Source organism: Oncorhynchus tshawytscha, linkage group LG09 (genome assembly GCF_018296145.1).
Source record: "Oncorhynchus tshawytscha isolate Ot180627B linkage group LG09, Otsh_v2.0, whole genome shotgun sequence".
Taxonomy (NCBI): domain Eukaryota; kingdom Metazoa; phylum Chordata; class Actinopteri; order Salmoniformes; family Salmonidae; genus Oncorhynchus; species Oncorhynchus tshawytscha.
In genome coordinates, this window is record NC_056437.1 from 67,790,094 (window position 1) to 67,815,605 (window position 25,512).

At 42.0% G+C, this 25,512-nt stretch overlaps 1 protein-coding gene across 2 annotated transcripts in view; it reads right to left on the reverse strand.

Annotated features, from left to right (window-relative positions):
• The window catches only part of LOC112258492 (beta-1,4-mannosyl-glycoprotein 4-beta-N-acetylglucosaminyltransferase), a 32,842-nt gene extending 11,953 nt beyond the window's left edge, over nt 1-20,889 (reverse strand). Inside the window, exon 1 of one of the 2 annotated variants that reach the window (XM_024432898.2) lies at nt 20,764-20,889. In XM_024432898.2, coding sequence (XP_024288666.1) covers nt 20,764-20,825 — 62 coding nt within the window. In that variant the 5' untranslated portion in view covers nt 20,826-20,889. Of the gene's footprint in view, nt 1-11,528; nt 11,731-20,763 lie in introns of those variants that run through there. The other variant, XM_024432899.2, reaches the window with a different exon arrangement.
• Between the last annotated feature and the right edge of the window lie 4,623 nt (nt 20,890-25,512).

Here is a 25,512-nt window from a genome sequence, read left to right on the forward strand (position 1 = left end):
AAAGTGTATTGAAATGTATGATGAAATGTTCATGTCTGACAGACAGTGTCACGACTCCCACCGAAGGTGGCTCCCCTGCCTGTTCGGGCGGCACTCGGCGGTCGTCGTCGCCGGTCTACTAGCCGCCACCGATCCATTTTTCCTTTTCTGTTCGTTTGGTCTTTTTAGTTGCACCTGTTCCTTTTTGTGTTTCTTGATATTTGTCTATTTAAGCCTGTTAGGCCCGCCTAGGTTTGTGCGGGATTGCTATGCTGTTAGTTTGTTGATGGTCGTTTGTATCTTATTTTTCCGGACAGTTTTGGGTCCTGTGTATGGGCCGGTTAGTTAATGCGCCTTGTGTTTTTGGCGTGAACGTTTTTCCGGGAATAAAAGATATCCATTTATTCGAAACCTCTGCTCTCTGCGCATGACTCCAAACCCACTGTTCTTGAAGAACTCTGACAGACAGGTAATAATGTCAAGAGTCAGGTCCTTTTTGTACAGTTTTTCTCCGATCTGTGTGTACACAGTCTACAATTTCCTGATGTACTTCCTGCTACTATTGTGAAACCTGGAATCAGGATCTGGGAGTCTACTCAACCTCATAGTGGTGCAAAAGTACCGAAAACCCTTCTGGGATTTTATTTGACCGTATAAAGGAAAAAATAGCTATTGCAAGTTCAACTCAATTGCACCCAGATGTTTTGAAGGCGATGGGTCACTTAGTTGGGTTGTTTTCTTTGCAAACTGCTGGGTTATTGATGCTGGTTGCTGGGTTATTGATGCTAGGTTATTGAGATACGACCGAGCGGGTCAGTTCAGAACACTGGTTTTGCTTAGTAGGGGTGTGGCTTTCAGATAATTTTGGCCACCTGTGAGTGTAAATTCCGGTGAATCTGTTCTGTTGAATTGTTATCACATTTTAAGGTTGAACACTGAAACTATTGAAGCTTTGATGAGGCTTACACTAGTGTAAGAGTTCCTCGAGCCTATGCATATCTCACTGTTGGGGTATGTAAATAATAAATGTTTTGAATTTTATATGAGAATATGTAATGTGCAAAAATATTCAAGGCGCATTTTTATTTGCATTGTACATGATGAACAAGTGACAAATAATTTTCTAATAGGCCGCAATTTCTGAAAATAACCGATGGTTTACATGAAAAAAGACCCAGCTGCTGTGTCAACCCAACTAATGGTTAAAAAAACAACAACAACCGAAGGTTAAATTAACCTGTGTTTGGTTAATCCAAACAACCCAACATTTGGGTTATTCACGCAACCCAACTGGCTGAGTCAAAATAACCCAGCGTGTGTTCTGTCCAAAATGTACCCAGTGCTGGTTTACCAAATAATCCAAATTGAGTTGTTTTTAGCCAAGAATTTTGTTTGAGCGTAACCCTGCTGCTCTAGGAGCTTACTTAGACGTATAAAGATAAAGAAGGGCATGTGAAACTGGGTACAATCTTCATTGCAGCACACACCTTAGGGTTGGGCACCTATTCAGAGCATTAGTGCTGGTAAATATGACTACGTCTTCCTCCTTACTGATCTCCAGTGAGTGAAATTCTGCTGATTGGTCACACATGGAATTAGTGTACTGTGAGTGACTGATCGTTAAGATATTTGAGGGTGCATGTGGTGGCACATCACATGTTAATTCCTGGGTAATGTGAATGAGACCTTGGACTGTTTACAACTCTGCAGAAAGGCAGTGGAGGACATGTGATTGCTATCATAAAAGTCATAGAAGTTACACATTAAACATTAGTCTGTGACAAGGAAATCTCAGCTTCATCCTCTGGAGAGAGAGCCAGCCCAGTGCCCTTTTGTACAATGAAAGCTATTCTCTCCCACTCACCATGCTCAAATGTCACCCTCTTTTCTCTGTTACTCTGTGCACAGTGCACTACAATACTTTCCTTCTCCAAACCTTCCCCCTCCTCCTGTCCCCCTTACCCCCATACCCTCCAACCTGCTGCTCTGCTCATTCCTTCTGGTCCTCTAGCTTAGGGTTACACACACACACACCTGATCCTCCGGTGTGCTGCTTCCTTACAAAGGTTGGGGATAGGCTACCAGGGCAGTCCCACAGTGCTTGTATTGTGTCTGGGAAAAATTATCATAATTACATAACATCCCTGCCCACGCACGAATGCAGAGGCTACAGTGTTGCGCATTGGAAATAAGTACATTTGCTCTGACAATGTATTTGTCTAACAGCAACCATCAACAACACAAGCTTCCGTGAAAGTCAGAATGAATAACAGACCAAACTGGAAAGTCCGGGAAAATGGGAAAAGGGGAACAGACAATGTGTGCTATGGGCTCTGGTCAAAATGTGTACACTATAAAGGGAATAGGGTGCTATTTGGGATGCACCCTTAGAGGAAGTTCACAGCTACATAGACCTATAGTAGTTTTGTTATTTTATTAAGATCCCCATTAGCTGTTGCTAAAGCAGCAGCTACTCTTTCTGGGGTCCACATGAAACAGAAATCATGACATAATAGAGAACATCAATAGACAAGAGCAGCTCAAGGACAGAACTACATACATTTTAAAATGGCAGACATAGCCTACATATCCTGACCGGTTGCATCACTGCCTGGTACTGCAATTGCTCGGCCTCCGACCGCAAGGCACTTCAGAGGGTAGTGGGTACAGCCCAGTACATCACTGGGGCAAAGCTGCCTGCCATCAAGGACCTCTACACCAGGCGGTGTCATAGGAAGGCCCAGTCATAGACAGCCAACCCAGTCATAGACTGTTTGCTCTACTACCGCATGGCAAGCCGTACCGGAGTGCCAAGTCTAGGACTAAAAGGCTTCTCAACAGTTTCTACCCCCAAGCCATAAGACTCCTGAACAGGTAACCAATGGTTACCCGGACAATTTGCATTGTGTGCCCCCCCCCAACACCTCTTTTACGCTGATGCTACTCTCTGTTTATCTTATATGCTTAGTCACTTTAACTATACATTCACGTACATACTACCTAAATTGGCCAGACCAACCAGTGCTCCCGCACATTGGCTAACCGGGCTATCTGCATTGTGTCCCACCACCTGCCAACCCCTCTTTTTACACTTCTGCTACTCTCTGTTCATCATATATGCACAGTCACTTTAACGATACTTACATGTACATACTACCTCAATAAGCCTGACTAACAGGTGTCTGTATATAGCATTACTACTCTTTTTTCAAATGTCTTTCATCTGTTGTTTTATTTCTTTACTTACCTACACACACACACACACACATACCTTTTTTTGGCACCATTGGTTAGAGCCTGTAAGTAAGCATTTCACTGTAAGGTTTACACCTTTTGTATTTGGCACACGTGACAAATAAACTTTGATTTGATTTGATTTATCAAAACATACACACCACATATCTAGGTCAAATAGGGGAGAGGCGTTGTGCTGTGAGTTGGTATCTGTTTTTTTTAGCAGGTTTGCTGTTAATTTGAGCAATATGAGATAGAAGGAGTTCCATGCAATAATAGCCCAATAAAGTACAGTACGCTTTCTTTTTCTTTTTTTAAAATTTCACCTCTATTTAACCAGGTAGGCCAGTTGAGAACAAGTTCTCATTTACAACTGCGACCTGGCCAAGATAAAGCAAAGCAGTGCGACAAAAAACAACAACACAGAGTTACACATGGGATAAACAAAAGTACAGTCAATAACACAATAGAAATATCTATATACAGTGTGTGCAAATGGAGTAAGGAGGTAAGGCAATAAATAGGCCATAGTAGCAAAGTAATTACAATTTAGCAAATTAACACTGGAGTGATAGATGTGCAGATGATGATGTGCAAGTAGAAATACTGGTGTGCAAAATAGCAAAAAAGTAAATAAAATATGGGGATGAGGTAGTTGGATGGGCTATTTACAGATGGGCTACGTACAGCTGCAGCGATCGGTAAGCTGCTCAGATAGCTGATGCTTAAAGTTAGTGAGGGAGATATGAGTCTCCAACTTCAGCGATTTTTGCAATTCGTTCCAGTCATTGGCAACAGAGAACTGGAAGGAAAGACGGCCGAAGGAGGAGTTGGCTTTTGGGATGACCAGTGAGATATACCTGCTGGAGCGAGTGCTATGGGTGGGTGTTGTTATGGTGACATGTGAGATGAGATAAGGCGGAGCTTTAACTAGCAAAGACTTATAGACGACCTGGAACCAGTGGGTCTGGCGACGAATATGTAGAGAGGGCCAGCTGACAAGAGCATACAGGTCACAGGTCACAGTGGTGGGTAGTATATGGGGCTTTGGTGACAAAACGGATGCCACTGTGATAGACTCCATCCAGCTTCCTGAGTAGAGTGTTGGAGTCTATTTTGTAAATTACAATGCCTAGGTCGAGGATCGGTAGGATAGTCAGTTTTACAAGGGTATGTTTGGTAGTGTGAGTGAAGGAGGCTTTGTTGCGAAATAGGAAGCTGATTCTAGATTTAATTTTGGATTGGAGATGCTTAATATAAGTCTGGAAGGAGAATTTACAGTCTAGCCAGACACCTAGGTATTTGTAGTTGTCCACATATTATAAGTCAGAAATGTCCAGAGTAGTGATGTTAGTTGGGCGGGCGGGTGGGGGCAGCGATCGGTTGAAGAGCATGCATTTAGTTTTCCTAGCATTTAAGAGCATTTGGAGGCCACGGAAGGAGTGTTGTATGGCACTGAAGCTCGTTTGGAGGTTTGTTAACACAGCTGAGATGAGAAATCAATTTCCGATGATGATGATGAAGATTATCATCCACCTTCAGAGTTGGATGTTCCAGCACAAGTGGCAGCTGAGCCTACGGACACAACTCCAGACAACCTATCAAACAAGAAATCCAAGATTTCACCAATGGGTAAGCCATGTGGTCCCAAATACAAGAGCCAACGTACTCAGAGGGTAGATTTCAGAGGGTAGGCAAAAGGAAATATGGGAAAAGTATTGGGAGATGAAGTATAAGGAGAAGAGGACATAGATCTTCCACATGGTGGCACAGCAATCTAAGAAAGATATCACTGTTGACGCTGACAGTCGACGCAGCAGGTCGTTTCTGTACCATCTACCAAACCAGAGCGGTTCTGCACAACAGGTGTGCAAAGTGTTTTTTCTGACAACATTGGGCTACCACCCCAAAAATGACAGGCTGATTGTCACGATGATGAGCATGTCAATCGCCACCAAACTGATTCCACCAAAGGATCAGAGGGGAAAGAAAGCTTCAGCGAGCAAATTGAACATGAATCCAATTCTGCAACACATTGCATCCTTCCATCCCCAAATCAGCCAGTACAGACAAGAGCATTCCCCACATCGCCTCTACCTCCCTAGTGACGTCAATATTCGGTTCATGCATAATGACTACATGGAGAAGAACAAAGATGCCAGCTGTGGTTACGAAACCTATCGCAAGGCGGTAAAGGGAAGGAACATCAGCTTTGTGAAGCTTGAAGAGGAGGAGTGCGAGCTCTGTTTGGTGCAGGGTCATCATCTGTAGATGGAGCACAGGGAGAATGAGGCCATGGAAACCCAAGCCTGCCAAGACAACAGCCATGCAGCACCTGAATTCACCTTCACCAACCCCGACTGCATGCAATGTATGAAATATGAGGAACATAAGTCTGCAAGGCAGAGCAGAAGCCATTACCAGGCTGATGCACAGAAAGATTGGCCTGAGGACTGGTCTGTGAGGAGCATTGATATACAAAAAGTCATCATGCTCCCTCGCATGCCAGGTGTGAAAACAGGCAACGATTCTTCTTGTGAACAATGCTATCACGAGACATTCACCACCATTGAAAATAACTCTCAAAAGAAGAAGAAAACAATCTCAGTGATATGGCATGAAGTAACAGTTGGTTGGAAGGCAGAGGAGATTACTTCATCTTATGTAACAGCACTGGAGAGGGAGAGAGATGTCAAGCATGCAGTGTATTGGGTGGATAACTGCACTTCTCAAAACAAAAACTGGTGCCTCCTAACATCATTGGTGAGTGTTGTTAATGTTGACTCAACTTTGATGGAGGAGATCACCCTCAAGTTCTTCGAGCCAGAGCACACCTTCATGAGTGCAGACAGTTTCCACCATGGCGTGGAACAATAAATGAAAGAACGACCAGGAAGTGTGGTGTACGACTTCGGGGACTGCCTCCATGTGGTCGCCACTTCCAATGCAGGCAAAGTGGAGGTGGTCGAAGTGAAAAAGGAAAACATCCTGGCATGGAAAGCTGGCTATTCCATTGTCAAGCTGAAGAAGGCAGCAGCACCAAAGCTGGCGGAGATGGCTGAGATCCAGTTGAGGCATGGATCCAGGAGCCTCTACTGCAAAGTTCGACACTACGTACACAGGATAGAGGGATAGAAGAGTCCAAGAAGATGGACATAATCACCCAGATGTGTCCTCTTATGCCTGCAAATCGAAGGCAGTTCTGGAATGCCTTGGTTGTGAACAGCATTGCTGAGGATGAGGAGTGATATGGAAAAGCACTGAAGAAGTATTACTTAAAAATGAAATGTAACTATTCAGCATTTTATCAATTGTAGCTAAATGTAATTTGTGTCCTCTTATGAATATGAACATGTAAATATATTTGAAATGTATTCTTAAAGCTGTTATTTATTTATTCATTCAAAAGTGTAATTTGAAAAAATACTAATAAAATGTTTTTATTAGCAATCATATGGTCATTTTTATAATTTATATTTCCCTATGTCATACTTCTATCATATTCCATAATTTTATATTACAAGACATGCAACCATTTCATGTAATTCAAACAATTGTAGTGCTGCTTTTCACATTTATTCTTATAACAAGACATGGGCTACTTGTCAAACACACTATGTAATGTGACTGATGCAGAACCTACATTTCTACGTAAATGCAACTGGTATCTTAGTGGAAGACACAAAGGATGCAATGAGAAGTATAGTAAACTAACAAATGAAAATGGCAGATACTGCTCTTTGCTTTGGTATTACTATGCAATTTATAACATATCATGCCACGGAAGAAGGCAGTAACTGTCGTTTAAGGGTCAAAGGTCATGTCAGAGGTCAGGGTCAACATGAATAAAAACAATTACTCATACTAAGGCAACAGATCTCCAATTATCTCCCGTTGCGTTTGCCTCGAGAGCGCTCACCCCCACCGAACAAAACTATGCACAAATTGAGAAAGAGTGCCTCAGCATCGTCTTCTCCTGCCAGCGATTCCATCACTACTTATATGGGCGAGACCTGGTCACCGCTGAAACTGATCACAAACCGCTCATTGCCATATTCAGTAAACCTCTCCTCAATGCGCCCAAGAGGCTTCAAAGCATACTCCTGACTCTGCAAAACTACAGCCTGAAGGTCATTTACAATCCAGGACCAGAGATGTACATCAGCGACACACTGAGCAGGGCAACAACACAATGTACAGGCAGAGGCACTGTCTATCAGCGGCAGGCCATCTGTTCGCTACAGCAGGAACAACAAGATGTTTAACAGATCAATCAGGCAGATTACTTAAACGTCACAGATCACCGCCTAGCCCAGATAAGGCAACACACTGACAAGGACGAACACCTACAGTCACTGAAGTCCATGGCTCTCGCAGGTTGGCCATACCTGAAAGAGGAGACACCTTTCACAGTGAGAGAATACTGGACCTTTTGAGATGAGATCAGCGTGCAAAATGGCATCTTGTTCAGAGGTCAGAAGGTCATTATTCCCAAATCACTACGTCCAGAGATGCTTACCCGCATTCACTCCAGTCACGTTGGAGGTGACGCATGCTACCGCCAGGCTCGTGAAACATTATACTGGCCAAACATGCAAGCAGAAATTAAAGACTTTGTCGGCAACTGTACCACATGCAACGAGTACGCTCATGAACAGCAAAAGGAAACCATAATGTCACACGAACTGCCCACAAGTGCCTGGCAAATCGTCAGCATGGACTTATTCAGCCACAGACAAAAGGACTATCTTCTCATCGTTGATCACTACTCTGACTTTTGGGAAATTGAACTGCTCCCTGACTTGTCTGAAGAGACGGTCATAAAGAGCTGCAAGGCGCAGTTTGCAAGGCAAGGTCAGCCTGACAAGGTAATCACGGACAATGGCCCACAATTCACTGCACAGTTCAAGCGTTTTGCCTCAGAATGGGAGTTTGTCCATGTGACCTCCTCTCCATGACACCCAAAAGCAAATGGCAAGGCAGAATCAGCTGTCAAGATTGCAAAATAACTTGTTAAGCAGGGCCTTGCGCGACAGCAACGATCCATGGAAAGCGATCTTACAGTGGAGGAACACACCCACCGAAAACATGGACAGCAGCCCAGCACAACGCCTTCTGTCCAGACGTCTGAAGACTACCATTCCCGTAGCCAACAAGCTACTTGAGAACTGCGTCATGGTTGGCGTCACGGACAAACTGCGTCACAGAAAGCAGCTCGCTAAGTGCTTCTACGACCGGACTGCTCGAGACCTACCAGAGCTGGAGGTGGGTGAAACGATAAGGATGAAACCGCTGCCGGGAGACCACACAGGACTTTGGAGGCTGGGCACATGCCTGCAGAGAGTTGCACCACGTTCTTACCTGGTGGATGTTGGTGGCTCCCTCTATCATCGCAATCGGGTGGATCTGTGCGTAGCAGAGCAGACAAACCAGAACACGCCATACACTCACCTAGATGAGCTGGATCACAGTCCAGGCCTAAGGGTAAGGGGCGCAGAATTGAGATATGGGCCAACTGAAGGTGAGGCTTCTACCCCACCAAGCTCTCCAGCTCGTGCCCCTAATCCTACCCCTGTCAGAGTCAATACTTACTCACGGGTGGGTCGGCTGTGCAAGCCACCGGACAGGCTTACTCTGTAAGCAAGGGACTGTTAACTTGCCCTCGGTTAATTAAAATATATATTTTTTCTTAAATAATTAAATTAAATTAAAAAAGGAAGATGACAACTGAAGTAAAAAGAAAATGTAATGCTTTTTCTATTGTTATGACCTGACTGTTAAGAACTTAATGTTATGCCTTTATGTTTGCACTTTCTATTGAAAAGGATGATGTTACGGAGTCTAGTTGATAGGTAATCGACTAGCTGGACTGTTCCCTGGACTCCAGTTGTAGGGATTTGTACAATGCACAAACAAGGCTATTGAACCTGACATTGGTGTCTGTCTTTATTCCTTTATCCAACATATCATACTGAAACAGGCTCCGTGTTGACAAAGGGTCCAGGCCAATTGGCAAAAGAGGTATTGTAGCTGGAGTAATTTATTTTGCTAGCCGGGAGATGCGCCTGCCTCGAGGTGCTAGCTTCGGGACAAGGGGCTAGCTAGTTGCGATGATCCGATGCAAAGGGCCAGAGCTTACGGCAGGAATCCGGCGATGTAGTGGCTTCTAGTAGTGGTAGTGAAGAGTCCGGGAGGCATCAGCTGTGTAGCCGAGTGATCATAGGGTCCACTGAGCAGGCCGGGAGATGGGCCTGGCTCAAAGGCTAGCTTCGGGGCTGGGCCAATCGGTAGCAGCTAGCTAGCTGCGATGATCTGGAGTAATGGTCCAGTAATGGAGTAATCTGGAGTAATGGTGGAGAAAAGCAGTCAGAAAAGCAGTCAAAGCTCAGGGTTGATATCGCGTTGTGCAGACTGGCTGGTATTATCCAGGGTAAAAGCGGCTGGTGTCTGAGCTAGAGGTAAAGGCAGTGGCTAACAATGACTAAATAGCTAGTAGCTAATTAGCTGGTTAGCATCTGACAGCTCGCGTCTGATGGAGGTTCTAGCTATAACGTCTAAAAATAGCAGATCCGTCATTGGGTGAGGCAGGTTGCCGGAAGGTATATTTAATTTAAAAATGGAAAAAGAGATAGAAATATATACAAAAAAAATATGAAAAAGACCAAATTTACATGGGACAACAACAAACACATCCGCACTGCTACTCCATCTTGGTATAGGTTGGTTCTTGAATTTGTTCTGTTCTGGATTAGGGGACTGTTAATAGACGCCTGGTAGCATGTCTGGTGGGGTAAGTGTGTGTGTCAGAGATGTGTGTAAGTTGACTTGCAAACAACTTGGAACTTTAAACACATTAACGTTTCTTATAAAAAAGAAGAAGTGATGTGGTCAGTCTCTCCTCAGCTCTTAGCCAAGATAGACTGGCATGTAATAGTTTTTATATTAGCCCTTTGAATACAATGAAGAGCAAGCACCTGACCAAGTGACTGGACAACAATCAAGATAAGACAAAACTAGAGCCTGCAGGACTTGATTATTGGAGCGTGGTGCCAAAAAAGCAGAGCATCTCTCTATTATGGAAAGACCTCTCCCCATCTTTACATACATCTTTACTTTTATGTTTTGATCATGACAGTTTATAATTTAAGGTAACACCAAGTAATTTGTCTCCTCAATTTAGTACATAAAAACAGATTATATATATGAACCCCACCTCCTGGACCACAATATACTGAGAGAATGACCCACAGACCCCATGAAATATCAAATCAAATTAAATGGTATTTGTCACATAAACATGGTTAGCAGATGTTAATGCGAGTGTAGCGAAATGCTTGTGCTTCTAATTCCGACCATGCAGTAATATCTAACAAGTAATCTAACCTAACAATTTCACAACAACTACCTTATACACACAAGTGTAAAGGAATGAATAAGAATATGTACATAAAAATATATGAATGAGCGATGGCCATGCAGTGGATGGTATAGAGTACAGTATATACATATGAGATGAGTAATGTAGGGTATGTAAACATTATATAAAGTGACATTGTTTAGCTAGCTAACCACACGTACCGAGCCAAAAAATATCCCCATGACAAATCACAAATCATGGTCTCACAGCCCGTGTTAATGTGGAAATGTGACAGAGTGCCTATCAGGGCTTGACTGTAAGGCTTTCCTTAAGAAAAGGGAAGTTGAACTGAGCAGTAGGGCCACCCACAACTCAATTTCCCCATGAGTACAGCTGTCATCATAGGGAGTCCATAGACTGTGCAGGTCTGTTTGTGCACTCTAAAAAATGCTGGGCTACAAACAACCCAATTTGGTTATTTGGTAACCCAGCTCTGGGTAAATATTGGACAGAACACAAGCTGGGTCATTTTGACCAAGTTAGTTGAGTTAATTTAACCGTCAGTTGTTTTTTTATTTAAATTGTCAGTTGGGTTGACACAGCAGCAGTTCGGGTTGACCGCAATGGAGTTGACATGATAGAACAAACAGATGTGGGACCAGGAAGTCTAGGCTTTACACACCAATAGAAGATTGTACAACCAGTAACAAAGATGTCTATGATGTGATAAGGGAACCTGAATGCTAGACAAAACTGCTATGTTTTACTGTGTTAACACTGAAATATGCTGTTGTAATAAAGAGTATGTTGAAATACCCTTTAGCAAATGCAGCTTAAAGCAGTTGCACATGAGAACATGAAAGTAAAATATGAGAAAGGGAGAGAAAAACAGAAAGTGTGAGACAGAGGGAGAGAAAGAGCAGGAGAGAAAGAGAGAATGTCATTAAACATACAGTACCTCCCTTGCCAGTAAAGTCTAGCCATGCTGGTTTGTTGGCAAGTGTTATTTCCGATTTAAAACTCCCTCTTCTCTTTTCAACATCTCCAATACTTGCACTACTCTGTTACGCTACATTGTTTGAACTATTTGGTAGAGCTTCCAAACAGCGGCAGGTGGCCTCAACAATGAATGATATGACAACAACCACCAGGCTACCAAACTGAATTTACAACAATGCACAGAGAGAGAGAGAGAGAGAGAGAGAGAGAGAGAGAGAGAGAGAGAGAGAGAGAGAGAGAGAAAAGCAGGGGAGGCTCATGACACAAAACGGTTGCTTGACCCAGATTATTATTATTTGTTTTTTAGGAACTCAGTCGGGTTTTCAACTTACTGTTGAGAGTTAGTATAGCAGAATACTTATGTAAATAATTTACTTCAGTGTTTTTAATTTTAATACATTTGCTAAAAAAAGATCTAAAAACCTGTTTTTGCTTTGTCATTATGGGGTATTGTGTGTGGATTGATGATGAAAAACATTTTTTTTAAATACATTTTTGAATAAGGCTGTAATGTAACAAAATGTGGAAAAAGTGAAGGGGTCCGAATACTTTCTGAATGCAGTGTATATTTAATTATGGAATCAACGCTAGATAACACTGGCCAATTTGCTGTGGAGGCAGGCGATCACACAGACATACGCACACACGCATATGCTCAACTTCTCCCTTATGCAGCACACTGAGCTTGGACCTGTAACAATGTGCGCTAAGAGTCGGGAAGCAAGTTTAGGGAGTGAGTGTTTTAATAAATAAACACAACATAATACAAAATAAGAAACACGGACAACGCAGACATGACGCAGGAATAGAAACAATGACGCATGGGGAAGGAACCAAAGGGAACGACATATATAGGGAAGGTAATCAGGGAAGTGGTGGAGTCCAGTTGAGTCTGACGACACGCAGGTGTGTGTAACGATGGTGACAGGTGTGCGCCATAATGAGCAGCCTGGTGACCTAGAGGCTGGAGACGGAGCACACGTGACAGGACCCAGCTCCACAAGGAGGCAAAAGGGGGCTTAGGCCCCTCAGTTGAAACTTGTGCCCCCTCAGTTTTAGTTTTATGTCCCTATATAAAAATAGCAAATGGGTTAAAATAATTGAGTGACAGGTTTTCGCAATATCTGTATCTCCGCTGTGCTGTGTCAGCACAATGGGACAGAGCGCACCGTAGCGTGTGTAGAGGGGCTATGGAAAGCCACTGTGGCGGATAGGTATGACTCCTTGAGTTTCCATAGAAAGCGGGGAAAAACAAGCTTCACTTAGTAGTAGTTCACGCAATGTTCTGCCGTGAACACTGCAGAAACCTTCAAAAGGTGGACCGGACACCTGGCTACTGTGTCAATGGGTGTTAAAATTTTTGTGATGTGATGATGTCACAGAAGTTCCTCTGACATCATATTACAACACATAAGTAAGATTAGAGGCTACAGGGCTGTTGAAGGCGGTGACAGGCCCCAAATTTAGGTTTACAGCCCCCATGGTGCACAGAATCCTCAGTCTTTTCGATCCTCCAAAGAAATGACTCCAGGCAAAAGCAACAGATCTTTACACTAGAGTCAAAGTGGTCCACAGTGCGTTGGAGTGCATCGAGAAGCTGAGGTGTAACATTGAGTTCAAAGCCATTTGGGCATAGTGCAGTGCCTGTGGTACTGACGCACAACCAGCCCCAAGCAAATGACAACATTATGTAAGTATAATATCCAGCAATACGTGGTGGACAGTACAGTAGACAGAGGAGTAAAGACTGAGTGTAAAACACTGTTCTTCAGCACGTTGGATGCTGTCATTGGTGAAATGTCAGAACGATTCAGTGAACGCAACAGCCAACTGGTAGAGGCCCAGAGAGCCGACTTTCTAGATGTGAAAAAGATTAAACCATTCGTCTTTTATTTACTGCATTCGTTTACTGTTAATGTAACTAGCCTAAATATAGATTGTGCCATGACTTTATCGATCTGATATTTTGTTTACCTGGCCTACTACGAGATACCACTGTTTTGTTGGTATTCGTTTGCATTTGCAGTTGTGTTGGTATTGTAAGCCAAAGTGCTATTCAGTATTTTTGTTTGCATGCATGAATAACTAGGCTACTACTTTCAACATTTAGTTTGCATTATTTTGGTAAGACAGCTGTGTGCATGCCTACATTCACATAGGGTAATTCAACTATTACAAGCAGCCTATCTATCTTATAGCCTATATTCATTACCAAAATGGCCTTATGCTGTTCATTGTGCTGATACAGCACAGCGGAGATAGGCAAAGGATTTCACACCAACCTGTCACTTCAAAAGTGCTCAATGATCTCGGAGTCTCCGCATATGAACTTTATGTTTATTGTGGTATAGCGTGATATAAGCAGAATTCAATATAATTCCAAAGCAAGAACGCAACAAAAATTGTGCCCCCTCGTCAATTTCAACTGCCCCCTTAGTCACTCCAGGTCTGATTGTGCTCTGTTGTATTCTAACTGTGGTAGAGAAAGTAGACGGGAACCCAGATGGATATGAAAGCACACATTCTGTACATTCACATGTATCATACATGAACATCCATCAAGCTGAAATCTGTCTTAAATAATCTATCTTAAGGGTTATAATCCTATGATCATCCTATCAACAACACCAACAACAAAGCATGAATGGCACGAATGTTTGACACCTCTGAGTAGCTTAAATGACTTGCCTGACCAGTAACAATGGCGGAAATTTAGAGCACAAGCACTCATGGCAATGTGTTGCCACTTGCCAGGGCAGGTGTTAGCCAATAGGGGGCCCAGGACAAATTTAAACAATTAAGGGGCCTAGCCCTTCTAAAAAATATGTACAACAGACCACGCATTAATATCAACCTTAAATGACTGGTCTATGGTTTGGTCACATTACTTGGTTAAGTCTAATGAGCTTGTGAGTGTTCATTGTCTGTTTGCAAGCACACTCTCCAACTTCATAGATGATCTTTACCCTACCTTACCCAACCCTTTATGAGCTGACTGAGCCTTGACATGCTTAGGCACAGACAATCAGACCAAAAGCACACTGTAAAACATTTGCTATAATTTTTTACAGTAAATTACTGACAGTACAGTAGCCAGTAGGTATCTGCAAATGTACAGTAAAATAATGGCAGCACAGAAGCCAGTAAATGACTGTAGATTTGCAGGACCTTTACTGACACACAAATTTAAGCGATATATTACTGTAACACCTGACTACACCAACATGTTGTATTTCTAGAATTGACAGTGCATTAGTGGAAGCACAGTGGTTAATAAACTGTTGTAGATTTACAGTGTAGGTAACTAGTGCCAACGACGTGCATAAAATCATTTGATATAGGTATGTCAATACCTACTCTGTCATTTGTATTTCACTGGCCTGCCGTACAATTAATCTATTTTGTGACAGTTTAAAAAAAAAAAATGTATTTTGTGTTTTCTAACACAAAAATAAACTTGCAAATAGCCCACTTAACTTTAACATTCTCAGTAATGGTAAAAAAAAAACTTGCTATGACTCTGATATGTTCTTGTTTATCATTTTTACATTTACATTTTGGTCATTTAGCAGACACTCTCCAAAGTCATAGCAAGTAAAACGTTTCCGTATCCGTTACTGAGAATGTTTTTGTATTGAAGGATACATTGGTCTTCAAAGTATTTTGTATTTGTGTAAAGATACCTTTTGATGTATTTTTTGCCCATCTCTGACTAGTGCAAAGTATGACACGGTAATATTCACAGTAACTTACCACTAACTTTCTCTAATTTACTGTAATATCATAGCAACAATACAGAACGATACTGTAAAATTAGCCTACTATACTTTAAGTAATTGCTACTGTTATTGTAGTATTGGTATTTTACTGTAATTACATGGGATTGGTGCAAGCAGGTTGGCTGCTAGGTGTTTGTATATTACAGCATATTTATGAATATTTGGTATTTTATATCACTTGCACTTCTAGGACTAACACAAAGGCTTCCAAACTGGATGTGATTACAGGGAAAAACATACAAAAATGGCTTGGCAAAACACTTGCTGCCACTCTGATCTGTCCCCTATACACATTAACTTGACAGGGAACTACTACCACATTTCAGTTAAATTGGTACAGCACTCTTTAAAAAATGTTTTTGTCACCTTTATTTAACCATGTAGGCCAGTTGAGAACAAATTCTCATTTACAACTGCGACCTGGCGAAGATAAAGCAAAGCAGTGCGACACAAAAATCAACACAGAAGATTGGAATAAACAAACATACAGTCAATAACATAAAAATAAAAGTCTATATATAGTGTGTGTAAATGAGGTGAAGTAAGGCAATAAATAGGCCATAGTAGCGAAATAATTACATTTGAGCAATTAAACACTGGAGTGACAGATGTGCAGAAGATGAATGTGCAAGTAGGGATACTGGGGTGAAAAGGAGAAAAATAAAATAACAGTATGGGGATGAGGTAGTTGGATGGGTTATTTACGGATAGGCTATGTACAGGTGCAGTGATCTGTGAGCTGCTCTGACAGCTGGTGCTTAAAGTTAGAGGGGGTGATATGAGTCTTCAGCTTCAGTGATTTTTGCAATTCGTTCCAGTCATTGGCAGCAGGGAACTGGAGGGAAAGGCGGCCAAAGGACGAATTGGCTTTGGGGGTGACCAGTGAAATATACCTGCTGGAGCGTGTGCTATGGGTGAGTGCTGCTATGGTGACCAGTGAGCTGAGATAAGGCGGGGCTTTACCTAGCAAAGACTTATAGATGACCTGAAGCCAGTGGGTTTGGCGACGAATATGAAGCAAGGGCCAGCCAACAAGAGCATACAGGTCGCAGTGGTAAGTAGTATATTGGGCTTTGGTGACAAAACGGATGGCACTGTGATCGACTGCATCCAATTTTCTGAGTAGAGTGTTGGAGACTATTTTGTAAATGACATCGCCGAAGTTAAGGATCGGTAGGATAGTCAGTTTGACGAGGGTATGTTTGACAGCATGAGTGAAGGATGTGTTGTTGCGAAATAGGAAGCCAATTCTATATTTAATTGTGGATTGGAGATGCTTAATGTGAGTCTGGAAGGAGAGTTTACAATCTAACCAGAAACCTAGGTATTTGTAGTTGTCCACATATTCTAAGTCAGAACCATCCAGAGTAGTGATGTTGGACGGGCGGGCAGGTGCGGGTAGCGAACGGTTGAAGAGCATGCATTTAGTTTTACTTGCATTTAAGAGCAGTTGGAGGCCACGGAAGGAGAGTTGTATGGCATTGAAGCTCATCTGGAGGTTAGTTAACACAGTGTCCAAAGAAGGGCCAGAAGTATACAGAAGGTTGTCGTCTGCGTAGAGGTGGATCAGGGAATCACCAGCAGCAAGAGCGACATCATTGATATATACAGAGAAAAGAGTCGGCCCGAGAATTGAACCATGTGGCACCCCCATAGAGACTGCCAGAGGTCTGGACAACAGGCCCTCCGATTTGACACACTGAACTCTATCAGAGAAGTAGTTGGTGAACCAGGCGAGGCAATCATTTGCGGAACCAATGCTGTCGAGTCTGCCAATAAGAATGTGGTGATTGACAGAGTCGAAAGCCTTGGCCAGGTCAATGAGTACGGCTGCACAGTATTGTTTCTTATCGATGTCGGTTAAGATATCGTTCAGGACCTTGAGTGTGGCTGAGGTGCACCCATGACCAGCTCTGGAACCAGATTGCGGTGGGATTCGAAATGGTCAGTAATCGGTTTGTTGACTTGGCTTTCGAAGACCTTAGAAATGCAGGGTAGGATAGATATAGGTCTGTAGCAGTTTGGGTCAAGAGTGTCCGCCGTCTTTGAAGAGGGGGATGAGCGCGGGTGCTTTCCAATCTTTGAGAATCTCAGATGACACAAAAGAGAGATTGAATAGGTTAGTAATAGGGGTTGCAACAATTTCGGCAGATCATTTTAGGAAGAGAGGGTCCAGATTGTTTAGCCCAGCTGATTTGTTGACTGGATTTGGGAGAAGGAGAAACGGGGAAGGCTTGGGCGAGTTGCTGTGGGGGGGTACAGTGCAGTTGACCGGGGTAGTGGTAGCCAGGTGGAAAGCATGGCCAGTCGTAGAAAAATGCTTATTGAAATTCTCAATTATAGTAGATTTATCAGTGGTGACAGTGTTTCCTATCTTCAGTGCAGTGGGCAGCTGGGAGGAGGTGTTCTTATTCTCCATGGACTTTACAGTGTCCCAGAACTTTTTTGAGTTTGTGTTGCAGGACGCAAATCTCTGTTTGAAAATGCTAGCCTTGGCTTTTCTAACTGCCTGTGTATATTGGTTTCTCTCTTCCCTGAAAAGTTGCATATCGCAGGGGCTGTTCGATGCTAATGCAGAACGCCATAGGATGTTTTTGTGTTGGTTAAGGGCAGTCAGGTCTGGAGAGAACCAAGGGCTATATCTGTTCCTGGTTCTAAATTTCTTGAATGAGGCATGCTTATTTAAGATGGTGAGGAAGGCATTTAAAAAAAAACAGGCATCCTCTACTGACGGGATGAGGTCAATATCCTTCCAGGATACCCGGGCCAGGTCGATTAGAAGTGTTTCAAGGACCGTTGGACAGTGATGAGTGGAGGTCGCTTGACCGCTGACCCATTACAGATGCAGGCAATGAGGCAGTGATCGCTGAGATCTTGGTTGAAAACAGCAGAGTTGTATTTGGAGGGCAGGTTAGTTAGGATGATATCTATGAGGGTGCCCGTGTTTACGGATTTGGGGTTGTACCTGGTAGGTTCATTGATAATTTCTGTGAGATTGAGGGCATCTAGTTTAAGATTTTAGTCCCAGTTTAGGTCACCTAACAGTACGAACTCTGACGATAGATGGGGGGCAATCAATTTGCATATGGTGTCCAGGGCACATCTGGGGGCAGAAGGTGGTCTATAGCAAGCGGCAACGGTGAGAGACTTATTTCTGGAACAGTGAATTCTTAAAAGTAGAAGCTCAAATTGTTTGGGCACAGAGCTGGATAGTATGCCAGAACTCTCTGCAGTAGATTTCAACTCCGCCCCCTTTGGCAGTTCTATCTTGTCTGAAAATGTTATATTTGGGGATGGAAATTTGGGGTTTTTTGGTGGCCTTCCTAAGCCAGGATTCAGACACAGCTAGGTCACCAGGGTTGGCAGAGTGTGCTAAAGCAGTGAATAAAACAAACTTAGGGAGGAGGCTTCTAATGTTAACATGCATGAAGCCAAGGCTTTTACGGTTACAGAAGTCAACTGTTACAGAAGTCACTAATGTGTGCAACAAATATAGCCACTTACAAGGCAGGTCTCAAAATATGTTAATGACCCCGAAACAACAATAGCATGCACCCACTAGTGTTTAAAAGGATTTTTGCACTCCCCCTAAAATACATCTGGTACTGTATTCTGTGGGGTGGTACTGAATTACAGTAAATTACTGGCAGCATAGTAGCCAGTAAATTACTTTAGATTTACAGGCAAAAAATATTTTAGACTAAAACTATATGGTATGGTACTGTATTCTGTGGGGTACAGCATTCTCACTAAGGGGTCAACAAATATAGCCACTTACAAGGCCCCCCCCCCCAAAATATGTTAATGAGCCAGAGATTCTTTCCTCGCTCACAACATTTTCCCACAATGCACCATAATCCACAGAATTATACTACTTTACTGTAAAATGTTATTGTAAATTGGAATGCCAGTGAGCCAACATAATGCATTGCTCTTTACAGTACTGTACTGTAATAGAATTACAGTAGCTAACTGTAAAATAATTTTTTTAAATGTACAGCAATTTGTTACAGTGTAAGGTGTAAGATCCATACAGTCAGAAAGGAGAACAAGAGACTACAAGCTACTTTGTCAACCTTGGCTGGTTCTTTCCTAAGCAACCAGCGTGGTAATAAGGCACTGTTTCTGTAACACAATCAATGGGCAAGATAGGGTCTATGAAAACTGTATATTGATGCAAATTACACCACTACATACTTGTCATCTACAAAAACCCTTTTCTCAGGAAGAGAGATGGAAATACTTACTTGTTCTTGTAAGGAAATGTGATACAGTATTTTAAAATGATGCCACAGGTGTTTAAAGTTCAGATGAAGCATGTTCTTGAGCTGGTGGTCAATTTTAAATTAGTGGGAACTCAGTGGACTATGAGATAGCCTTTGATGAAAATCATGTAGGCAATCTTACACATAATCTTACAACAAATAGGCTGAGCAAAACAACAATCAAGGTATATTAAGGAATATTAAGTGTACAGTGCACATAATAACAGCATATTCAAGTATATTCCTGGATTGATCATTTGACCATAAACTATCATATTGACAAATGTTATATTTTCAATTTCCCTCTGACATTAGCATTATATTTAGGGCTACCAAACAACTGTGGACAGAGAATAAGCTTCAATGGGTGATAGAAGGTGTAAGGTTCTGTATTTACTTTCTTAGTCAACCTTGTGTTCTGTTTCGTTGTGTGCCTTCGTGAGGTATTGTTCGTGTTGACTCTACTAAGCCTTTTCCTAGTTCGTTTGTGAGAACTAGTTATAGTTTTCAGTCCTCGTTTGGATTCACCTGCCCATTTGCCTACCTGTGTATGACCATTGCCTGCCTGTGACCACGATTCCTGACTTCTGAGAACGCGAAATAAACACCTGCCACGCTCTGTGCGTGGATCTACACCGTTTTCTCCCGGAGTATTCATTACAGAAGGACGATTTCTCTAGTGTGCAGATGTGTTCCGGTCTAATTTATAAACGTTGTGTATACACAAAATATGTCCCAAAAAATGCGAATCTAGTTTTCACGCAAAAGTTGGCATTTATAAAAACTGAACTTGATTTGAGAATGTGCTTATTCCCCGAAAAACTTTAGACCATGCGTAGACTACACACAATTTCTAGTGGTTGAAGTATTGCATTACAAGAAGAAAAAAGTAGCCTAGTAGTCTTGTGCAGGAATATACAATAACTCTTATTCATAACAACTTAACAGGTATGTAATAACAAGATGCAATCATTTGCTGTTATCCGAAGCACAGTTTAATGGTAAAAACAGACGGTTTACATGGTAAAAACGTTGACGTTTTTAGGCTAGTGCATCTGAATACTGTAACGTCAAATTCTCGAGTAGACACTTTAATGTATAAACATAATGCATACACACTACCATAAGCATTGCAAAATAAATTCCTCACCTTTTCTGGCCATGATGAGTTCGTATTCCCAAAGTAGACGTACAACAAATTACCATGTGCATCTTTAATTGTGCCTACTAGATATTATAATGTTATGCTTTGCAACGAAAGGGAGCGCGGTTTATAGGCAAACATACAGTAGAATTTAACAGGTGAACGGACAGTTGATATTTTACATTGAAGTGTGTAGGCTACAACTGTAAGTGGGCCTACTGTAGACTAGTCTTTTTTTATCGAGTAGACAAGGTTATGTACTCACCTATGGTTATAACTGATTATAACTAGGTATGACCTTGTACAAAATAAAAGTTACCTTAGACATATATTTAGTTGAAGTCAAAACAGCTCATAAAAGTCTGTCAGTGGAATGCATACTTGGTAGGAGTGTAATACAGAAATAAACTACCCTCTGAATGTACATATAGAGCTGTATTTGTGTGTATTCTCCAAAAAATATATATTCTATGGAAAATGGTATATAAATACAATAATTCCAATAATATCCCAGAATATTCTATATGTACATCCTGTTATGGTATTTTGGTTGCTATAACATTTGGTTTGAAGTGACTTTGAGGATTTGGGCATGCTTTTTGACGCATCCTACTATAGGCCCTAACACTCCCATTGTTTCACTAGCAGCTACAGTTGGCTGTGGGGTAAGTAAATAAAGACAATTAAGCCATTATTTTTTGGTCATTGTCTCTCAGGATCAATGGATGAATCACTTTTTTTCAATAAAATTAAGTATATTTTAAATGATGGTGTACTGCCCCTTTAAATGGCAGTTGTTTTTACCACAAAAATATGACAAAATGTATATTTTCTTCAAACTCCTAAAGACTAAACGATACTGCAATCAAATGATAGTAAATCAAGCTTGTTCAATAAAATTACAAATTCATGTTTGGCTTTAGAAGGCAACACTGTGGCCTTGTCCAAAATCTGCCATGCCTACTATTGACTTAAACTGCATACTGCGTACTAATTGTACTATATACTATTTAGAATGTACTGTTTAGTAAACACTTATAAAGTAAGCAACAAATATCAACATACTACTCATCCATGCTGACAAGGCATCATCTAATGTGCAATCACGCTTGTTCCCCACTTGGAACGGAACATAAGGATTTTGGGCACTGGCCAGTTGAGCTAGTAGACCACCATTTTTACTAGCCCAGCTGCCCTGGTGCAAAGTCTGTGCCCTGAGATGTTAGATAAGACAAAATGTCACTAGCCAGCAGGCTAGTTAAACACATTTTCAACTAGCCCGGTCTGGAAACTAATATCCTCAGTAAAAATGTTGTCCACCCGCTAATACAGGACTACTAAAAGGTCCAGTGCACTACTTTTGAGAAAAAAACCATTAACAAATGAATTTTTAAATAATTATAATAATTTTGACAAATATATATTTTCTTTTGATATTTTCAAGGGGTGCTGCAATACCCTCAGCACCCCTGCTTCCCGCGGCTATGATTGGGTGAACTCGTAGCACATTTTTATAATGGTCCTAATAGTAAAGATGTAATTTAATGGATGAATTAGCTTTTATTATCTGATTGTCAAACAAACCACTTCAAAAAGTAGGGTGCCTGTATATTCATCCACTCCAAAATAATGCCAACATCCGAACTTGAACTTCAAATAGGCCTACTGGTAGCCAGTGATGTAGCCTAGTGTGGTAAAATAAATAGGTGTGTAAACTCCGATTAAATGTTTTAAAAAAAATGTATTTAACTAGGCAAGTCAGTTATGAACAAATACTTATTTACAATAACGGCCTAGGAACAGTGGGTTAACTGCCTTGTTCTGGGGCAGAACAACAGATTCTTACCTTGTCAGCCCTAAGAACAATGTCTAATTGCTGACAAAAATTGGTATGTGGATGATGCTCATGCTTAACGCTCTCTCTACTTTCAATGCATTTTTCTGAAAAAGGTGGGTTTACTGCATTTACCCTCCACTAGGCTTACACCACTGCTAGCAGCCTACACTCACAGCCGAGGCAATTTTACACACATGAACACACACAGGTTTCAGATAAAGCTGCTGAGGCGACGTTCAAAGCAACTGGGAACTCGGAAATCCCAACTTCAGCGTGTTCAAGACAAAACCCCCCAAAAAACAGCTCATACTAGGAACATTTTTTGAATGGTAATCCAACTCTGAATGTCAGAAACACAGGCATCTTTCTAGAACTCCGACTTTCCAACCTGAAGATCAACGACGTCATGATTTGACCTTGTTTTTTCCCAGAATTCCCAGTTGTCTTGAAAGCACTATTAAGATATCACACGGTTTTAGCAGTTATATCTTGTCATCACACAATCACCATTTAGAAACATAGACAATTAATTGATAAAGGCATTGTAAACAGTAAAATATGCTTGGAGTCTTCACAGACAGTGTGTTGGTGGCACATTAATTGGAGAGGACGGGCTCGTGGTAATGGCTGGAGTGAAATTGGTGAAATGGTATCAAATACAGCAAACATGGTTTCCGGCTATTATTATGAGCCGTCCTCCCCTCAGCAGCCTCCTGTGTGTGTCATAAAACACTACCTTTCTTTCCTTACATTAGTGACATTTATGGCCATATTATTTATCATTATTAGGCATTTAGCAATAGAATTAGAGCATTGAACTTTAACCCAATAGGAATGCTGGATCATGGAGATCTGGATCATGGATCATGGAGAAATGCACTGTAAGTGTAACTATGCCTACTTAACATTTAATTATGTTTCGCAGCGCAGTAAACACCGTTCTCTCGGCACACAAATCTGCCATTGCAAAATCGAATGCTTCTAACCGAAAGAGTCAACTATATATAGGCCTCGGCTACTGTCATGGCTTATAGCCTACTTGTTGGATGGATTGGATGTGTATTGGTGTCTAGCTGAAGGCTAGTTGTCTAGTGATATTGTCGATCATCATCAGCTGATCCAGGAAAGAACACAAATATTGATAAAAAATAATGAAGCTAAATAAATGGTATACTTCTTGTGGCCACGGACGACACGGAGAAAATCAATGCCAGTGCACACCTGAAAAACAAAGCAATGAGGACTCTAAACAGCTGACAGACCAAAGCAACATACTTCCCATATGTTTTTGGTCACTGGGGAATAGCTTAAAAAAATAAACTCTGCAAATAGCACTTCTGAGTGACTTGAAAAGCCATAGTCATTCATAGCTAGCCAGCTAGGTGTGTCAACACACACTATGAGTAACGTGAGTTCCTTTTCAATGTAGCTAAACACTAATTTATTAGTGTTAGTGCAGATAGAACAATCAACCAATCAAATGTATTTATAAAGCCCTTCTTACATCAGCTGATGTCACAAAGTGCTGTACAGAAACCCAGCCTAAAATCCCAAACAGCAAGCAATGCATGTGTAGAAGCATGGTGGCAGGAAAAACTCCCTAGAAAGGCCAGAACCTAAGAAGAAACCTAGAGAGGAACCAGGCTATGAGGGGTGGCCAGTCCTCTTCTGGCTGTGCCGGGTGGAGATTATAACAGAACATGGCCAAGATGTTCAAATGTTCATAGATGACCAGCAGGGTCAAATAATAATAATCACAGTGGTTGTAGAGGGTGCAACAGGTCAGCACCTCAGGAGTAAATGTCATTTCGCTTTTCATAGCCGATCATTCAGAGTATCTCTACCGCTCCTGCTGTCTCTAGAGAGTTGAAAACAGCAGGTCTGGGACAAGTAGCACATCCGGTGAACAGGTCAGGGTTCAGTAGGAGCAGTCACAGTTGACACTGGAACAGCAGGACAACCAGGTGGTCTATGGACAGCAAGGAGTCATCAGGCCAGGTTGTCCTGAGGCATGGTCCTAGGGCTCAGATCTTCCAAGAGAGGGCAAGAAAGAAATAAAGGAGAGAAAGAAAGAAAGAAAGAAAGAAAGAAAGAAAGAAAGAAAGAAAGAAAGAAAGAAAGAAAGAGAGAAAGAAAGAGAGAGAGAGAAAAAGAGAGCTAATTAGAGAGCATACTTAAATTCACACAGGAAACCGCATAAGACAGGAGAAATACTCCAGATATAACAGACTGACCCTAGCCCCCCGACACATGAACTATTGCAACATACATACTGGAGGCTGAGACAGGAGGGGTCAGGAGACACAGTGGCCCCATTCGGCGATACCCCCAGACAGGGCCAAACAGGCAGGATATAACCCCACCCACTTTGCCAAAGCACAGCCCCCACACCACTAGAGGGATATCTTCAACCACCAACTTACCATGCTGAGACAAGGCCGAGTATAGCCCACAAAGATCTCCCCCATGGCACAAACCCAAAGGGTGGCGCCAACCCGGACAGGAAGATCACGTCAGTGACTCAACCCACTCGAGTGACGCACCCCTCCTAGGGACGGCATGGAAGAGCACCAGTAAGCCACAATGGCCCAGCTGTTTCACCGGAAGTGTAAATGTGAAGCATCCGGTTGGAGTTTCCTCTCCCAGACAAATATGGTGGGGATAGGAAGCTCAGTAGCTGGCAGTGGGAGATAAGGAGCGAGATGGAACTGGACATTCTGCTGATTAAACAGTCAATCTCAATACAGTTTTCTGTTCCCAAGACTACAATATGTTACAAACAGACTCAGTGGACTAAGTTTAGTAGACTTTACCCTTTGCCAAAGTTTTAAAAAATTGTGTTGTTTAGAAGGGAAAAATGAGTTATTGCCCACGCACACTACACAGAGTAGGCGTTCCCTAACATAATATGCAGGATA